Source organism: Chiloscyllium punctatum, chromosome 21 (assembly GCF_047496795.1).
Source record: "Chiloscyllium punctatum isolate Juve2018m chromosome 21, sChiPun1.3, whole genome shotgun sequence".
NCBI lineage: Eukaryota > Metazoa > Chordata > Chondrichthyes > Orectolobiformes > Hemiscylliidae > Chiloscyllium > Chiloscyllium punctatum.
In genome coordinates, this window is record NC_092759.1 from 1,386,519 (window position 1) to 1,404,788 (window position 18,270).

At 50.9% G+C, this 18,270-nt stretch overlaps 1 protein-coding gene across 1 annotated transcript in view; it reads right to left on the reverse strand.

The window, feature by feature from the left end:
* Positions 1-905: 905 nt before the first annotated feature.
* The window catches only part of LOC140492421 (arrestin red cell-like), an 83,412-nt gene continuing 66,047 nt past the window's right edge, over positions 906-18,270 (reverse strand). The window contains exons 3-12 of the mRNA XM_072591314.1: positions 16,804-16,864; positions 16,122-16,166; positions 12,603-12,799; positions 9,304-9,363; positions 8,258-8,325; positions 7,026-7,161; positions 4,831-4,915; positions 3,962-4,034; positions 2,386-2,523; positions 906-1,020 (exon numbers count right to left, since the gene is read on the reverse strand). Coding sequence (XP_072447415.1) covers positions 906-1,020; positions 2,386-2,523; positions 3,962-4,034; positions 4,831-4,915; positions 7,026-7,161; positions 8,258-8,325; positions 9,304-9,363; positions 12,603-12,799; positions 16,122-16,166; positions 16,804-16,864 — 978 coding nt within the window. The remainder of the gene's footprint in view (positions 1,021-2,385; positions 2,524-3,961; positions 4,035-4,830; positions 4,916-7,025; positions 7,162-8,257; positions 8,326-9,303; positions 9,364-12,602; positions 12,800-16,121; positions 16,167-16,803; positions 16,865-18,270) is intronic.

The following is an 18,270-nucleotide window of genomic DNA, read 5'->3' on the forward strand; positions in this document are numbered from 1 at the left end:
GGGGGGGGGAACAGGAACAGGATGGGGGGGGGGGGAAACAGGGAACAGGATGGGGGGGGGGAACGAGACAGGACAGGTGGGGGGGGAACAGGACACGGCGGGGGGGGGGGGGGGGGGGGGGAGGGACAGGACGGGGGGGGGAAGGGGGGGGCAGGACGGGGGGTGGGGGGGAAACAGGACGGGAGGGGACGGCGGGGGGGAGGGGGGAGAAACAGGACGGGGTGGGGGACGGGGGGTGTGGGGGAAGGGGAACAGGACGGGGGTGTGGGGAGAACACAGGACGGGGGGTGTGGGGAGAACACAGGACGGGGGTGTGGGGGACAGGACGGGGGTGTGGGGGACAGGACGGGGGTGTGGGGGACAGGACGGGGGTGTGGGGGACAGGACGGGGGTGTGGGGGACAGGACGGGGGGTGTGGGGGGACAGGACGGGGGTGTGGGGGGCAGGACGGGGGTGTGGGGGGCAGGACGGGGGTGTGGGGGGCAGGACGGGGGTGTGGGGGGCAGGACGGGGGTGTGGGGGGAAGCGAGAGGGGGACTGGACGGGGAGGGGACGGTAAGGGGATGGAGTGGGGACTGGATGGGTGGGGGGGGTGGCGAGAGGGGACTGGAAGGTCTGGAAATAGACGGTGGGGGGGGGGATGTGGAGACATTATTTCCCTTTGTGAGAGAATCGAAGACTTGATGGCGTCATGTAGAGTAAGGGGTCACCCTTTGAAGACAGAGAGAAGGAAGAATTTCCTCTGTCTGAGGGGAGTGAATTTGTGGGACTCTTTCTGGCAAAGAGCTGGGCCCTTAAGTATATTCAAGACAGATGTTTTGTTATGAGGAAGGGAATCGAGGGGCAATAGAGTGGACTTGCGGATGATCACTGAGTGGCCGGGCAGTCTCGATGGGCTGAATGGCCTACCCCCATTGAAGTGGCTGAGAGACGTACCCTCCACGGGACACCACCAGCTTCACTTTCACTCGATACGACACGAGAATTCCGAGTACCTCCTTGTTAGCGCCTTCCTTTACTCTGCAAGACATAACCAGCCAGCATTTCCCAATGAGCCTCAGGACTACTAAACAACTCCAAACAAACAGCTGTACGGGGGTGGGGGGGCGGTGGGGGGGAAAGAGAGCGAAGCGGGGAGAGCGAGAGCACGAGCGAGAGACTGGGCAAGCGAGAACACCCACTATGAGAGAGTGAGTGAGCACCCACAGTGAGAGAGAGAGAGAGAGAGAGAGAGAGCGCACATGAGTGCAAGTGCGAGAAAGAGAGAAAGAGAATGAGAGAGAGGGCGCAAGAGAGTGAGGGTACGAGAGAGAGTGAGCCTGAGAGTGAAAGCGACAACGTAAGAGATTGTGAGACCACGAGAGTGAAACCGCGAGAGAGAGTGAGAATGCGAGAAAGAGTGTGCTTAAAAGAAAGAGAGTGAGAGCATGAGAGCACACGGGAGTGACAGTGCGTGTAAGAGAGCACAAGTTTAATGGCGTGAGAGCACGAGAGAATGGAAGAGACAGCAACAGTGAGTGAGTGAGAGCGAACACGTGAGTGAGAGCGAACACGTGAGTGAGTGAGTGAGTGAGTGAGTGAGTGAGTGAGTGAGAGAGAGAGAGAGAGAGAGTGTGTGTGTGTGTGTGTGTGTGTGTGTGTGTGTGTATATGTGTGAGAGAGTGAGAGAGTGAGAGAGTGAGAGAGAGTGAGAGAGAGTGAGTGAGAGTGAGTGAGAGAGTGAGAGAGTGTGTGTGAGTGTGTGAGTGTGTGTGTGTGTGTGAGAGTGAGAGAGTGTGAGAGTAAGAGAGTAAGAGAGTAAGAGAGTAAGAGAGTAAGAGAGTAAGAGAGTAAGAGAGTGAGTGTGAGAGTGTGAGAGTGTGAGAGTGAGAGAGTGTGAGAGTGTGAGAGTGTGAGAGTGTGAGAGTGTGAGAGTGTGAGAGTGTGAGAGTGAGAGAGTGAGAGAGTGAGAGAGTGAGAGAGTGAGAGAGTGAGAGAGTGAGAGAGTGAGAGAGTGAGAGAGTGAGAGAGTGTGTGAGTGTGAGAGTGAGAGAGTGAGAGAGTGAGAGAGTGAGAGAGTGAGAGAGTGAGAGAGTGAGAGAGTGTGTGAGTGTGTGAGTGTGTGAGTGTGTGAGTGTGTGAGTGTGTGAGTGTGTGAGTGTGTGAGTGTGTGTGAGTGTGTGTGAGTGTGTGTGAGTGTGTGTGAGTGTGTGTGAGTGTGTGAGTGTGTGAGTGTGTGAGTGTGTGAGTGTGTGAGAGAGAGTGAGAGTGTGAGTGAGAGAGAACACGCACACACAAAACACGGGAAGAGAGGGAGGGAGTGCGTGAAAGCAAGAGGGAGGGGACGGGACAGAGAGGCTACATCGAGCAGGGATAGCTGGGGGGCTGCTGGGAAGGATGACTTACATGGTACTGGAGGCCAGATTGGTGTCTTCGTGTTTGAGTTTCCCATCCAGGGCCAAGCCCCTCTTCTCCCGGTTATGGTCTAGGAGGGGGACCAATGTGTAGACCTTACAGAAGGTCGAACTGGCAGACACCTGGTCACTGGGGAGAGAACAGCAAGAAATGGGCAAACACACAAGGAAGCTCAGGGCAGACCGAGAGAGAGATATCCGCCGAATCAACACAGCAGCTTAGTGATGGACAGCACAGTGCCTCAGTTCATCAGGGACCCAGCTTCGATTCCACCCTCGGGAGACTAGCTGTGTGAAGTTTGTATCCTCTTCTTGTGTCTGTGTGGGTTTCCTCTGGGTGCTATAGTTTCCTCCCACAATCCAAAATCTCCCATAGTGCCCAGGGACGTGCAGGTTAGGGTGGATCAGCCGTGCTAAATTGTCCCATAGAGCCCAGGGATGTGCAGGTTAGGGTGGATTGGCCGTGCTAAATTGTCCCATAGAGCCCAGGGATGTGCAGGTTAGGGTGGATTGGCCGTGCTAAATTGTCCCATAGAGCCCAGGGATATGCAGGTTAGGGTGGATTGGCCGTGCTAAAGTGTCCCATAGTGCCCAGGGATGTGCAGGTTAGGGTGGATTAGCCGTGCTAAATTGGCCCATAGTGCCCAGGGATGTGCAGGTTAGGGTGGATTAGCCATGCTAAATTGTCCCATAGTGCCCAGGGATATGCAGGTTAGGGTGGATTGGCCATGCTAAATTGTCCCATAGTGCCCAGGGATGTGCAGGTTAGGGTAGATTGGCCGTGCTAAACTGGCCCATAGTGCCCAGGGATGTGCAGGTTAGGGTGGATTAGCCATGCTAAATTGTCCCATAGTGCCCAGGGATGTGCAGGTTAGAGTGGATTGGCGGTGGGAAATGCAGGGTTATGGGGATAGGGTGGGGGTGGTGTGTCTGGGTGAGCTGCTCTTCAGAGGCTTAGTGCCCATTTGATGGGCTGAATGGCCCGTTTCCACACCATGGAGATTCTACAGCGTGGTTCTAAGAGCTGAACCTAATGGGGGTCTTCAAATCCATCAATCGCTCATTTGAGAATCCGAACTGGATTATCCAATCAGAGCTCTTGGGCGTTAGCGAAAAAGAAAAGCCATCAACTTTTCATGAAACTAGTCTACTCGTTTGTAACAACTCCGAAAGAATAATGCTCCCTCGTCAGCGGAGAGAGACTCTCAAACCTACCTGGGACACCCTCGTGCCTTTAGCCTGGTGCTCACCTGGTCAGACCCCCACGTAACTCCACACCCCAGAGCCAATGCAGTTGACAGCCTTACATGGCCACTTAGCAGGCCACTGAAGGGGCAACTGGGCAAGGAGGTGACCAATGATGGCCACATGGTGGGGCAATGAGAAAAGGGAATGGTGCCCAACGTGACCCTCTCACACAACTCCTGCTCCAATCTAATGCGGCTGATTCACAGACTCTGTGTGCCCTCGGAACTGTGCTGGGTAGTTCCAGCAGGGTTCAGGTCTACTGACCCTGACTCTCAAACAGCAGCGAGATGGAAAATGGTGGGCAACAGAACAATACTCACTCAGCTTCGACCTGCGCTACGGGGCACTTATACTGGGCTGTGCTGAACAGACAGATGTCCGCGTACTGCCGTACTGTTGGGAGAAACAGGGACAGAGCCGCACGGTTAAAGAAGGTCAAGATGCAGAGAACAACCAGCAATACCAGAATAACAAAACGGTCACATTTCGGCAAGAGGCCTTTCGGCCCATCGGGTCTGCTCCGGCTCACTGAGCTCCTGAACCGTTCCCCCTCCAACCGCAACATCGGATTGCATCAGATCGGGGAAAGAAATCCACCCACTCTGCCCACTTGTCAGCAGTGAGGGAGAGAGAGAGACAGAGAGAGAGAGAGAGAGAGAGAGAGAGAGAGAGAGAGAGAGAGGGGAACACGAGGAAGGGAGGGATAGAGAGTGGGGAAGGAGAGAAAGAGAGTGGGGAAGGAGAGAAAGAGAGTGGGGAAGGAGAGAAAGAGAGTGGGGAAGGAGAGAAAGAGATGTGGGAGGGAGGGGAAAGAGAGAGAGATAGGGAGGGGGAAGAGAGAGAGATAGGGAGGGGGAAGAAAGATAGAGAGACACAGAGAGAGAGAGAGACAGAGAGAGAGACAGAGAGAGAGACAGAGAGAGAGACAGAGAGAGAGACAGAGAGAGAGAGACAGAGAGAGAGACAGAGAGAGAGACAGAGAGAGAGACAGAGAGAGAGACAGAGAGAGAGACAGAGAGAAGAGGGGGAGGGTGTTATTTAAGATGGTGACTCTGCACTCCAGCTTGATCCTGGATTAGTGAACGGACTTGGTGATGGGTAGCAGGGCCAGAATAGTCCCGAGGGCCTGAATGGTGTGGGGTACTCTCATGGGTGGGAGGTGTAGGTTGGCCAAAGCCACAAGGCTCACCTGAAATCTTGATCTTTTTCACGGTTTTTGTGGAGTTGTTGGTCACGTGAACGTTGACGCTGATGGGTTCCGCGTGGTAATAGAGCTGTAAGCACAAGGAACAGGAGTATCAGGGAAACGTTCACCTGCTCGCACTCCACGCAGATAGTCCCAGAGCCACGTTTCAGCTGCAAGTCACCCACCCTGACCCCACATGTTCCCACACAGTGGGACTGCCCTGAGCTGACTGCTGTGATGATGTTTTTGCTTTAAGAAGTTATTTTGTCCTGGTGTTTATGTTTTTTGGAGAGATGCTAGAAGGCGGAGGTGCTGATCTGGCTAGTGAAGACTACTTAAGTAAACAATTTTGTGAGGCCTTGAGGTTTTTTTGAGGTTGGAACAATAGAAGCAGCCTCAACAGGTGTGGCTAACTCTCTCATACATCAGGATTTCTGAATAGCAGCAGAAGCTATTGGGGTCTCCACAGAGTCGACAGCTCCAGTGAATGTCTCCTGGCTGCTACTTTCTCTGAATTTTCTATTGATGCTTTTGCCCTCCTGGATTGGAGAACTGCATGTGAGAAGCTGCGCCTCAATTCTCCTTTCTTTGCCAAGGGATGTGTTTATGAGATGTTACTGTATTGGAACAGTTAATTAGTAATTGGCACTCTATATCTACTATTTGGTTAAATTTTCCAAAAGTTACGTTATTCTAAATTCCTCTCGGTTTTGTTTGTATTTTAAATAAATTGTGCTTTGCTTAATGTTTAGGAGTTTGATCAGTCACATCCCATCTGGAACACACACTTCACATCTACCTTTAAAATAAGAAAACGTTCGGGTCTAGGCTACCTTCTTGAAGTATTTTGAAGAGATCTGGTCTGGTTCATGACAACTGTGGCCCCACTCTCAACAATCAAACATCTACCTAACTTGCTCTCCAATGTATTTAAGAAATTGTCCTCCACTGCTCTCTTTATGGAAAGAATTGCAAACACAAAAGACCCTCTGAGAGAAGCAATCCCTCCCCATCTCCATCATCAACGTGTCACCATACTATGGCTCTAAGAAGTGCATTTTGTCCTGTTTTTCATTTTGAAAAGAGGTGCCGAGTGGGGTCTATTTGAATCCAATAAGCCGCTTGAGGGGCCTTGGGTCTTTTTACCAAAAGGTTGGAACAATAGAAGCAGCCTGGTTGAGTGGGATCAATCTCCCCCAGAACCTGGATTTTCAGGTTTAGTTTCTCAGGAGCAGTTGCTGGGCCCTCGAAGCTGGGTTTGGAAGCTGTTCCTTCTCTCTCGGTTAACAGCTAAAAGCTGGGGATTCCCTGCCTGCTGCTGGAATTCTCCATGAGACAACCTATTTTGTTGAATTTGCCTTTGCCAAGGGTGTGTTTATGGGATTATACTATATGGGAACAGTTACTAAATAATCTATTATTCAGTTAAGTTTTCCAATAGAATTGTTATTCCAATTTCTTATTTCTTCTGTTGCATTTTAACTACAGCCGATGAATAAAATATGTTTTGCTTCAAACCTGGTAGTTTGACCAGTTGAATTGCATCTGGAACATAACACCTTACGCTTGCCTTTAAAGAAGAAAACGTTCAGGCCTGGGCTATCTTCTGGATACATTGAGGTCCATGGCAAACGAAACTCCCTTTAAGTTAAGTAGTACCCCCTTGTTTATCCCACAAGGGGGGAGCTGCCCTCTCAGCCCTAACCCTATGGAACTCCCCCACAACTGTGTTCCAACAACGTCACCTCTGATCTTTGGAAACGCCAATGAGGACACACGCTCAATTGTTGCTCCCAAGTTGAGCGATTCCTCTGAACTGCTGTCAGTGCACTGACATCCTTTCTCAAAGGGAACAATGGCAAAGCTGAAAAACAAGGGGTATCCTCCCCCCAGCCCCAACACCCCATCTCCTTAACCCCCCCGCCACCCCACCCCCCCAGTGATCAGTGACATCCAATAGTAATCAGCCCATCGCTGTTGACTGGACCCTCAGCCAGCTGGGCACTAACCTCGGGGATTCTAGCCTTTGTTGCTCCGCGCCCCACCCAATTCCCCTTCTCACTACCCCTCAACCCTCCTCTCACCTCTCCCTCGCTCTCTTTATTGCTCTACCCCCTTCCCTCACACTCACTCTCTCTCTTGGGCCCTCTACCATCCCCTCACCCTCACCCTTCCCCCTCTCCCACTGTTGTACTGACCTCTTTATCTAGCGAGGCTTCGAGGTGGAGGGATCTGTCTGACATCAAGAAATTCCTCGTGGTCTCCGCCATTGGTTGCGGCCCTGGTTTCTCTGGAGCATACTGTACTTTCCGGATGACCAGGCGGACGGAGTTCCTGAGGGGTGAGACAGCAGGAAATGGAGTGTCCGAGACGGAAGGGCTTCTAGTCAATCGGGGAGTCGAGGGAGCCAAGGGGGATTGGGGAGGGTGGGGGGGGGGGGGGGGGGAGGGGATGTGAAGTCGAGGGTGTGGGATATGCAGCGGGCGGGGGTGGAGTCACGGGCAGGGAGGAATCACAGGTGGGGGGGGGGGGGGTGAAGACGTGGGTGGGAGGAGTCGTGGGCTGGCAGAGTGGTGGGTGGGAGGAGTCCCAGACGGGGGGGGCAGAGTCGAGGGTGGTGACACCAGAAGAGTGCAGTGGAGGACGAATCAGGTCAGCCACGGTCCCATTGAAGGTTAGTGATGGCCAGAATGGCCTCCTTTTGCTCTGATGACGTTGGGAGACCCATACAAACCCCTCCCCTGCTCCAATACCCACGATCCGGTCGATTCAAATCATTTATCGTCCGGGTGGGCAGGCTGACAGTCGCACCCAGAAAATCTGCAGCTGGGTGCAAACAGGAGGGGGAGGGAACGTGTAGCCGTCTTATCGCTGGACTGTTAACCCAGAGACCCAGAAATGCTCTGGGGACTCAGGTTCCAATCCCGTCCCGGGACTTGAATTCACTGAAAAAAAACAAACTCAGGGATTAGGAGTCTAACGATGACCATGACTCCCTCGTCGTTTGTCGGGGGGGAATATCCCATCTGGTTCACCCATGTCCTTGAGGGAAGGATGATTTAGAGGGGTCGATGTTGGACTGGGGTGTACAAAGTTAAAATCCCACCAGGTTATAGTCCAACAGGTTTAATTGGAAGCACTTGCAGCCATGCTTACCCTACAGTCTGGCCTACATGTGATCCAGAACCACAGCAATGTGGTTGACACTTAACTGCCCTCTGGGGCAATTAGGCAAGGGCAATAAATGCTGGGCCCAGCCAGAGACACTGTAATCCCATGAATGAATAAAACAAGAGAGTTCAATTAATGCTCTCTCTCTCCCTGCCTCCCCCAAGGTTTACACTGAGGTGAGACCCACACCCCAGACATCCCAAAAGTGGGGGGTGCCGTGTGTCTTGTGATGTTGATGGACAGGTGGAGCACAGCTCACCTCTTGTGTATCTTCTCTTCCATCGCCTTAGCACAGAACGCACGGATTTCAAAGTCCACACCACAGGCCTGGGGGAGGGAGGGGAGAGAGTGAGGCGGAGAGAGAGAAAAAGAAAGAGAAGAGAGAGAGAGAGAGAGAGAGAGAGAGAGAGAGAGAGAGAGAGAGAGAAAGAAAGAAAGAAAGAAAAGAGAGAGAGAGAGAGAGAGAAAGAAAATGAGAGCGAGAAAGAAAATGAGAGAGAGAGAGAAAGAAAATGAGAGCGAGAAAGAAAATGAGAGAGAGAAAGAAAGAAAATGAGAGAGAGAAAGAAAATGAGAGAGAGAAAGAAAATGAGAGAGAGAAAGAAAATGAGAGAAAGAGAGAGAGAAAGAAAGAAAATGAGAGAAAGAAAAAAAATGAGAGAGAGAAAGAAAATGAGAGAGAGAGAGAAAGAGAGAGAGAGAGAAAGAGAGAGAGAAAGAGAAAGAAAGAGAGAAAGAAAGAGAGAAAGAAAGAAAGAGGGAAAGAAAGAAAGAAAGAGAAAGAGAAAGAAAGAAAGAGAGAAAGAAAGAGAGAAAAAAAGAAAGAGAAAGAGAGAAAGAGAGAAAGAAAGAGAGAAAGAGAGAGAGAAAGAAAGAAAGAAAGAAAGAAAGAAAGAAGGTGGTGGGGTGGCAAGAGAGATGATGGGGGGGCAAGAGAGGCGGGAGGGAGAGAGATGGGGTAGGAGGGATGGGGAGAGAGGGAGACAGAGAAAGAGGAGAGTCAGAAAGAGCAGGAGGGAGAGGGTGGGCATGAGAGAGAGAGCAGGTGGACAAAGAGAGGTCCATGGGGGAAGAGTGATGGTGGGAGAAAGGGGGAGGGAGAGACAAACAGAGAGAGTGGAGAGGGAGGGAAGAAAGAAGGGAAGAGAGGAGGGAGGTGGAGAGTGGGGAGCAAGGGTCGGGGGGGGGGGGGGGGGAAAGAGATGGAGAAGATGGAAAGATGAGAGAAACTTATCATTTCGGACTCAAAAACCAGAGCAAAACTCTCCATTCAAACAGTGAGAAAACTAAACTCTGCTGGCTTACCTTGCCTGTGTCCTCAGGGCCTGGCTGTAGGGTCACTGAACACGGCAGATTCTGGGGGAGCTGTGGAAACAGGAAAGGTTTTGACAGGGAGTTAGATATCATCCTTAGGGCTAAAAGGATCAAAGGGATGGGAGAGAAAGCAGCAAGAGGGGATTGGATTGGATGATCAGCCATGATCATATTGAATGAAGCAGCAGTCTGGAAAGGCCGAATGGCCTGCTGCTGTTTTTCTGAGTTATACAGTTAGACCCCAGCAGGGGTGCAATTAAATGAAACCACAATGTGGTGAATTCTGTACAGTCTTGGTCTCATTACTTAAGAAAGGGTGTAAATGAATTGGAAGCCTTGTAACTAAGGATTATCCGACTGCAATATCTGGAAGTGGCTGGATTGTCTACGGAGGAAAGATGGGAAGGGCTGGGCTTGTATCTAGTGCCGTTTAGGCAAGTTGGCATGGCGTCTCAGTGGTTAGCACTACTACCTCATGGTGCCAGGGTGGGTTAGCCATGGGAAATTATCCTGTAGTGTCCAGGGATGTGCAGGTTTTTAGATTAGATTAGATTCCCTACAGTGTGGAAACAGGCCTTTCAGCCCAACAAGTCCACACCGACCCGCCGAAGTGCAACCCACCCAAAAGTCATTCAGAGGGTCAGGTCATCGCAAGCTGGGCCCGCATTTATTGCCCATCCTTAAATGGCCCAGAGGGCAGTTCAGAGTCAACCACATTGCTGTGGTGCTGGGGTCACATCTCTGAAGGATGCAATTAAACCAGAGAGATACTTCCCCAACAGTGGCAAGATTTCTGTGCAAATCAAGATCCACCACCTGCCATTGCAGGTTTCGAAACCATATCCCCAGCACATTATTGGGGCCTTGGATTAACAATTGAGTGATAATTCCGCTATGCCTTCGACTCCACTGTATTAGGGTGGGTTAGCCATGGGAAATGGTCCCTTGGTGTCCAGGGATGTGCAGTTTAGGGTGGATTAGCATGGGGTGGGTGGGGTCATTGGATTAGTAAACTTGCAGTTGACACAAAGATTGGTCAGTTGGATTAACAGAGAGACTGAGGGTCTTGAGCAACATGACGAGATAAACTGGGATGCTCATTTGGTGGCTGGAACGTAACCATGAGGTCTTTGAGATAGGGTAAATAGGCAAAGTCTTTTCCCTGGGGTGTCCAGAACTAGAGGGCATAGGTTTAGGGTGAGAGGGGAAAGATATAAAAGGGACCTAAGGGGCAACTTTTTCACACAGAGGGTGGTACATGTATGGAATGAGCTGCCAGAGGTAGTGGGGGCTGGTACAATTACATTTAAGAGGCATTTGGATGGGTATATGAATAGGAAGGATTTGGAGGGATATGGGCTGGGTACTGGCAGGTGGGACTAGATGAGGTTGGGATATCTGGTTGGCATGGACGGGTTGGACCAAAGGGTCTGTTTCCATGCTGTACATCTCTATGACTGATGTGACAAAAATACCATGACATTCGGGAGCTCTGTGGACCAATGGGACCTTAGCGCGTCTGTCCACGCATTTGCGTAGGTTTGTTAGTCGGCCTTTATCAATTGAGGTGTAGATTACACAAGCAGGGAAGCCAAGTCGGGAGTTGTACAGGCCTTTGGTGAGACCACAGCTGGAGTAGCGTGCGCAGTTCTGGTCCCCATGTTATAGGAAGGAGGAGACTGCATGGGACGGAAGAACAGAGGTGAAAGGTCAGACAGGCTCGGGTGGAGGGGAGAAGACAGAGGGCCGGTGCGACTGAGGTGGACAAGACTATGAGGGGCTGGACAGAGTGGCTAAGGAGCAGCTGTCCCCCATTGACGATGGGTCAGTCATGAGGGTTCAAGGTGAGGGGGCAGGAGGTTTAGTGAGATGGGGGTGGGGGGGGGAAATGTTTTTACCCAGAGCGCAGCGATAGTTTGGAATGTGCTCTGTGGGAATGTGACAGAGGCAATTTATTGAACATCCTTCTAAATGTACTGGGATGAGGCACATCATAACGTTCAAGGCTCTGGGCCAAAGACTGGTAAACGGGATAAGGTTAAAGGTCGGCAGTTTCTGATGTGTTGGTTCATACTCAATGGGCTGAAGAGCCTCTTCTGCACTCCACAACAGATTCCTGGTCAGTTGGGGAATTCGGGGAGAGCAGAAGTGCAGGATCAGCCTTGACCTAATTGAATAACGGAACAGACTCGGGGGGCCAAATGGCCTGATCCTATTGCCTCACTGTCTCATGACTATTTAGGCAGAAAAAGCGTTTGCAAAAGAAACGGTGGGAGGATGGCATTACGTCTTCCCCGCTCATTCGAAAAGCTAGGATTCACACGATGGGCTGAATGGTCTCCTTTTCTAACGCAACGATTCTCAAGGTTTGCTTAAGGATTTGCAGCTCAGGGGCTGGTTGTCGTAGTTGTGAGTACGTAAGGATTCTGTAACAAGACTGAAGAGCAGGGATGTACAGCTGAGACTGTATCAGGCTGTGGTCACAGGCACAGACTACTTTCTAAAGATTTCAGAAATCTGAATCTCAAAGGGACTTGGGAGCCTTGGATCAGGATTCTCTTCAGGTTACCATGCAGGTTAAGTCGGCAGTCCAAGCAATGTTAGCGTTCATTTCAAGAGGGCTAGAATACAAAAGCAGAGACGTAACGCTGAGGTTCGGGTCAGACCACATTTGGAATATCGTGAGCAGTCTCGGGCCCCATATCTAAGGAAGGATGTGCAGGACTTGGAGGGGGGGTGTCCAGAGGGGGTTCACAAGAATGCTCCCCGGGATGAAGGGCTTGTCATGTAGGGAGCAGTTGAGGATTCTGGGTCTGTATTCGATGGGGTATAGAAGGATGATGGGGATATGATTGAAATGTACAGAATACCGAAAGGCCTGGATAGAGTGGACGTGGAGAAGGGGTTTCCACCGGCTGGAGATCCTCAGGCCCGAGGGCACAGCTGCAGGGTGAAGGGATGGATGTTCACACTTTCATGCACTCACACTGGCGGGCGTGCACACTCGGGCCACGCGTTCACACACTCACACTGGCGGGTGTGCACACTCGGGCCATGCGTTCACACGTACACACTGGCGGGTGTGCACACTCGGGCCACACATTCACACCGGCGGGTGTGCACACTCCGGCCACATGTTCACAAACTCACACTGGTGGGTGTGAACATTCAGGTCACACGCTCATACTGGCGGGTGTGCACAGTCGGGCCACATGTTCACACTGGTGGGTGTGCACACTCAGGCCACATGTTCACACTGGCGGGTGTGCACACTCAGAGGTGACACTCACCATGAAGAAGAAAGGAAAGGCATTTTCTCCGAGTTTCTTAATGAGTCTCTCCTGGAGTCTGGTCAGGGGTTTCTTTTCCTCTGGCAGTGGGGGGAAAGCCTGGAATGTCGCGATGAAGAGGTCCTTCCTGAAGGATAGGCCCAGCACATCGAGGTCTTCGCGTCCATAACGGAATGCACAGGTCAGAGTGACAAACACTGCGGCACACAGAGACACAGATCACAGCCAACTGCACCAGGAGCAGCTCAGACTCCCACAGGAAGACAGTTCAAATCCTACTCTGGACAGTTCGGCACAAAATTCGCCACCAACTCCTGTTCTGTTTTGTTCACGTGTAAGGAATTCCTCGTGAACACCCTTTGTGGGAACACCGTTGAGAAAAGAGGGAACACTTGAGAGGGAGTGTCAGAAAGGTTGCAGGGAGAGTGAGCAGGGATGTTGCACCGGGAATGAGCAGGAGGAGAAATGATCCGGACATGATTACTTGGGTCACACTGACCAGATTCCTGAGATGTCCCCGTTCGGGATCTATCATCATCCATGTCGTTGGAGCAGTAAGACTGCTCGCTGTTCATTCCCCGCCCCCCCGCCCAGGCAAAAGTCATCTCTCCAGTTCAGAAAGGATTGGGAGAAAGGGAATAGCCGTTAGAAGATCAGGAGCAGGCTGTTCAGCCCATTGCGAGCTGCTACCCCGTTCCATAAAATCATCAGATTGAGGCGTCAATCCCATTCTCCTGCATGTAACCCCCCCCCCCTCTGATGAGTCTAGACCCCCTCATCAATCAAACTCTAATCCAGCGCTGAAAGCATTCAATGCTCTGAGAATTTTAAAGACCCATGACACTCAGAGGGAAGAGATTTCTCCTCGTTTCTGCTGAAGTGCAACTCTCTGTCCACGAGTGCTGGTCAACACTAAAAACTCGTCATAAGTTCCCAGTTTTTGTTTAAATTCTCGCCAAAAGCAGTTGGTCTTAATGCATCAGTGAAGTCAAGCTCTGCTGGTTGTTTTTTTCTTGGGATCTGGGTGCCCACTACAAGATAAACCAGACCCCTGTTACACACTGTGATAATGCCGTGGTTTATAGAGGCGTGTTCTGTCCTGCTTGCTCTCAGTGAGGGATTGGGGGATCGATGGCGAGCAGCCTACGAGAAGATAAACAATTTGCGAAATGTTGGGTGCTTTTTTTTTTTAAAAACGGAGTTGGAACAATAGAAGCAGCCTGACTGGGTGGAGTCAGGCTCCCTCAGAACCAGGGACTTTTAGCTTAGGTTTCAGCCATTGTTATTTGGGCCTTCAGCAGGTTTGGAAGGCAGTGAATCTCTCCCAATGGGTACCCTCACTCTCTCTCTCAGAATTATCTTCTGATGTCCTTTCCTCCTGGGCCGGAGGACCACATGCGAGCCAGTCTATTTTACTGAATTTGCCCTCGCTGAGGGTGTGTTTATGGGATGTCATTGTATTGGAACAGTTACTGTTCAGTAGTAAAATAATCTATCATTCTGTTAAGTTTTCCAATCGTGTTAAGTTATTCCAATTTCTTCTTTCTTTTGTTTGTATTTTAACTATAGGGTTTAGACAAATCATGGTTTGCTGAACATCAAATAAATTGACCAATCACATCGCTTCTGGAACACAGCGCTTCACATTCACCTTTTAAAACAAAAAAAAGTTAGGGTCTAGTCTACCTTCTGAAAATATTTTGAGGTGGTCTGGTCTGCTCCGGTCTGGTCCGTAACAAGACCAATTTCTATGTGTTTCCTTAAAACGTATAAAGGATGACATAAAATAGAGTGTAGAAACCTCAAGGGATTACAGAACAGAGGCAGCATGGTGGCTCAGTGGTTAACACTGCTGCCTCACAGCGCCAGGGTCCCAGGTTCGATTCCCACCTCGGGCGACTGTCTGTCTGCACATTCTCCCAGTGACCGTGTGGGTTTCCTCCGGGTGCTCCGGGTTCCTCCCACAGTCCAAAGACGTGCAGGTTAGGGTGGATTGGCCATGCTAAATTGTCCCATAGTGTCCAGGGATGTGCAGGCTAGGTGCATTAGTCAGGGTAAATGTTAGTCAGGGTAAATGTCAGGAATGGGTCTGGGTGGGTTACTCTTGGGAGGGTTGGTGTGGACTTGTTGGACCAAATGACCTGTTTCCACACTGTAGGGATTCTATGAATCTAGAGGGACCTTGGATCTTTGAAAGTGGTAAGACAGTTAATTACATACAGTGTCCTTGGCTTTATTATTATTAATAGGGACATAGTGTACAAAAAGCAAGGAGGTGACATTGGACTTGCACAAGACACTTGTTAGATGTTGCCTGGAATAATGTATACAGTGCGGGGTGTCAATGCTTTGGAGAGAGTGCAGAAACCATTTACTAAAACCGTCTCAAGGATGGGAATCCTTATGATGATACATCGGAGAGTTTGAGATGGTTCTCCTTAGAGATGGAGACTTTCAAATTCATAGATCCACACGACACAGAAACAGACCCGTCAGCCCAACTTGTCCATGCTGACTAACCGAACTCGTCCGATTTGCCTTCATTTGGCCCGTATCCCTCTGAACCTTTCCTATCCAGGGTGACGCTGTTCCCATTCATTTGTAAAAGGATGGAGAACCAGAGGACACAGATTTGAAGAAATTCGCAGAAGTAGTACATGTTACTAAAGGAAAAATATCTTTTTCACTCAGCAAGTAGTTAGAGTCTGGACTGTACTGCCTGGAAATGTGGAGGAAGGAAGGTACAAATGAGGCATCCGAGATGATGAGGTGGACGGAAACAATGAGGAAGGTGTGACAATACTATCCCTGTAAGAGGTTTAATTTGTCCTTGTATTTTTTGAAAAACAATTGTGACAGAGGTGATGAGAAATCTGCTTCAAAGCCAATGAAGTAAACAGCTTGTGAAGCCTTGGGTTTTTTTTTAAACGGTGGGAACAATAGAAGCAACCTGGCTGGGTGGGGTCAAGCTCCCCCGAACCAGGATGTTTAGTTTTAGTTTGCAGTTGCTGGGGTCAGAAGCTGCAGTACAACTCTCCCTGCTACTCTCTCTCATACAGAGTTTTCTCTTGATATTTACTCCCTCCTGGATGAGAGAATTGGATGTGAGACAATCTATTTTACTGAATTTGCCTTTGTCAAGGGTGTGTTTATGAGATGTTACTGTATTGGGACAGTTGTTGTTTATGAGTTAAATAACCTAAGTTTTCCAATAGAGTTAAGTTATTCCAATTTTAACTACAGCGTATGAATAAAGTGTGTTTTGCTTCAAACCTGGTAGTTTGATCAATCCTTGCACAATGCCTTGCACTTGTCTTTAAAATAAGGAAAGGTTAGGGTCTGGGCTATCTCGTAGATGTATTTTGAGAGGGTTTGGTCTAGTCCATAGCCAAGGTCATTGGGGATAAAGCAAGAGACTGGCACTAGGTCATGCTGCTGGCTTGGAGAGCCAGTCCAGTCATGATGGGCTGAATGATCTTGCACCATGACCCACGTGAGATTCAGTAAACATGCACTTACCTCGTCTGTCTTTGAGATACTCAGGATCCACCAACACCACTCCATCTGCAAGGGGAGAGAAGAGAGAGTGGGGGAAGAGAAAAGAGAGCGAGAAGGGAGCGAGAAGGGAGCGAGAGAGAAAAGAGAAGAGAGAGAGGAGAGATAGAAAATAACAGACAAAAGTTAGAACAGGATAAAATACAAACACACCCGATTCACTTGCTTGCACACATGCACGTGCTTGACTGGCACAACAGGAATATCTATTCAGACATCACGGCTAAATTGGGAGAAAGTGAGGATGCTGGCGATCAGAGTCAAAACGTGTGGTGCTGGAAAAGCACAGCAGGTCAGGCAGCATCTGAGGAGTGGGAGGGTCAATGTTTCGAGCATAAGCCCTCCATCAGGAATGTAGCCACAAAAGCAGGGCACAATGAGAATTTGACAGCATATGACCCAAGAGGTAGCGGGTGCTCAGATACTCCAGAGGGACCGTAAGGCCAGAGGGATGGGTGAGAGATTTGAAATTTGCAGCTCCCTCAAGGGGCCAGAAGAGGTGCAAGGGGGCAGAATGGCCACCGCAAAGTATGACAGGTGGGCCCAGCGGCACTTTCTTCGTGGGTAGGTCACATACCTCACCCACCCTAGCCCACCTCTCTCCCTCCCACACACCATCCCAGAAAAGTAAAAGAGAGAGGCTTACCAACAGGATCCACATGGTCAAGGTGGTCAACAAAGTCCCGTTTCCCCAGGTAGACTGTTAACTAGAGGGGTTAACCAGATGGAGGAAGGGTTAGTTAAAGGTTTCCCAGGGCTCGGGCTTAAAGATCCAGCCCGGAACCAAATTTAACCGATTCTCACACAAATGAAAAGTGGGCATTCCCTGTCAAATATGTGGTCACAGGCCTTCACTGGACTTCCTCTGACTTGTAACGAGGGATGGTTTGGTCAGGGGGTAGTGTTTAACTTCCGATATAACAAATGGTGAGGCCGGGAGGGAGGGGGATATCTGTCGCAATGGGGCCCTGATTCAGGATTCACAAAAAATGCAGCTTCCAGACACTTAGGATAAGGAAGGGGAGATCGCAAACCACATCAATATCACACTCACTCCCTTGCGGTGGGGTGGGGGCGGTTGAGGATTGGAAGTGTGGGGTAGGGAGAGTGTGGAGGGAACAGAGAACGTATGGAGGCACAGAGTGTGGGGGGCGCAGATTCGGGGGACGGAGAGTGGGGGCGAGGCGGAGAGCAGGTGGGTAGGCGGAGAGCAGGGGGAGTTAGGCAGTGAGCGAGGGGGGGGTACGCAGACAGTGCGGAGGGGTAGGCAGAGAGTGGAGTGGAGGAGGCAGGGCGGGGTGGGGGGGGAAGAGGACGCAGAACAGGGGGGTTAGGTGGGGAGCGGGAGGGGGTCAGGTAGAGAACGGGGGGTTAGGCAGAGGACGGGGGGGCTATGCAGACAGCAGGGGGTAGGCAGAGTGGGGGGGGAAGGCAGAGTGGGGGGGGGGAAGGCAGAGTGGGGGGGGGGAAGGCAGAGTGGGGGGGGGGAAGGCAGAGTGGGGGGGGGGAGGCAGAGTGGGGGGGGGGGAGGCAGAGTGGGGGGGGGGGAGGCAGAGTGGGGGGGGGGGAGGCAGAGTGGGGGGGGGAGGCAGAGTGGGGGGGGGGAGAAGGCAGAGGTGGGAGGGGGGAGGCAGACTGGAGCAGCACAGTAGGAGTGAAATGAAAGTTTAAGGGTGTGTGTGTGAGGGTTTGAAGGTGTGTGTGAGGGGGAGTGAGGGTTTGAGGGAGTGAGCGAGAGTGAGTGAGGGAGCTAGCGAGGGTGAGTGCGGCTGTGATGGGGAGTGAGGGTTTGAGGGAGTGAGGGAGGCTGTGAGGGGGAGTGAGGTTTTAAGGGAGTGTGCGAGGGTGAGGGTTTGAGGGAATGACCTTTTGAGACTGTGTACACAAAGCAGACAGTTCTTTCTAAGAACCAGCACAGGTGTTGCTGGGCAGAGTGGCCTCAGACTGTACTGCGTTCCTGTGACTGTAGAAATCTCTAACTATCACGGGGAACAAAGTGAGGTAGCTGCTGTGTTCTTCAACCACAATTGGCTGGGCTTACACTTATGAAGAAACTGAAAATGTCACGGGGAGATTACCAGGAAAGGAAATATTCCAAGTGCTTTCCCCGTCA